This window comes from the organism of the source record quoted next, assembly GCF_019968985.1.
Source record: "MAG: Porospora cf. gigantea B chromosome Unknown PgB_NODE_12120_length_1082_cov_119.914, whole genome shotgun sequence".
Classification (NCBI taxonomy): Eukaryota; Apicomplexa; class Conoidasida; order Eugregarinorida; family Porosporidae; genus Porospora; species Porospora cf. gigantea B.
Window position 1 is genome coordinate 1 of NW_027178576.1, and position 1,082 is coordinate 1,082.

Here is a 1,082-nt window from a genome sequence, read left to right on the forward strand (position 1 = left end):
AGTTTCAGGAGCCACCTGAAGGTTGCGTCGAGCTCCCGCCGGTAGAATTGCCGGAGCCGGCACCGCCTGCACTGCCTGCATGGTGGAAACCCGACGTTGTGTCCGACCTGGAGCGGCGGCTGCTGGGCCAATACTGCTCTGGCGTGTACCAGCCCTTGTACCTTCAGGTTCGAGAAACTATCTTGCAGCTCTATCAGGCAAACCCTTCACGGTATCTGACGTTCACCGCTGTTCGAAAGCGGATCGGTGGAGACTGCAGCCTCCTGCTGCGGATGTTCTCCTTCATGGAATACACCGGAGTTATCAACCAGCACGCGAAATCCCGACCTCCGGGTTTTCAGAAGATGGCTGTCCTTCCGCAGACCGATGCGTCGGAGTTGTGTTTTGCGTGCCGGCAGCAGGTGGGGAAGACTGTGTACGTACCGCCTGTTCCAACCATGCCGCTGACGATCTGCTCCGACTGCTATGACGCAGGTCGCACAATGTACATTCCCAAGGAATTTTTCACCAGGGTGGTCAAGGAAACCCAGTGGGACGAGCAGCGGCTGCAGGCGCTGGTCCGTGCAGTGCACCAGAACGACGACTGGGATCAGGTGGCACAGGCTGTCTCTGCCACGGACCCGACAGCACCGGTCTCGCGCGAGGACTGCCTCCTGAAGTTCAGCAAGCTGCCGGTCGACGACGTGTTGCATGAGGTGCAATCGCGAAGCCCACAGTTCCTCAGAGTAATTTTCTCAAGTCTGCCATCATACAGGTACTGCTGGCGCACGCCTCTCCTGAACTGGTCAGCGCCGTCCTTGATGCCTGCCTAGAGACCCCAAACGACTCTTGGACTTCAGTGCTATCACACAACCGCCCCTTGAACATGCAGATACCCCTCGAGCTGAAGACTGCCGTTGGGGCAGTGCATGTGCAGCAGCGTGAGGCCGTTGACAGCCTTGGAGAGACTCTTAAATGCGCGGACGACATGGCTTGCCTGGTGGAATCGCTGGTCGCCTGCGACGATGCGCTCCAGGCAGCGAGGCGTTCGCTGTTGTCCCTCCTACGTGAATGTTCGTGACACGATAACTCATGGAAGAAAT

General features: G+C 58.3%; 1 protein-coding gene across 2 annotated transcripts; it reads left to right on the forward strand.

Annotated features, from left to right (window-relative positions):
- On the forward strand, positions 1 to 1,060 carry KVP17_002038 (uncharacterized protein; the record flags this gene model as incomplete). 2 transcript variants are annotated; one of them, XM_068517967.1, is made up of 2 exons in its annotated part: positions 1 to 725; positions 755 to 1,060. In XM_068517967.1, coding segments are annotated over 2 exons (1,031 nt in total), but the record flags the coding sequence as incomplete, so codon positions are not given.
- Positions 1,061 to 1,082: the final 22 nt, after the last annotated feature.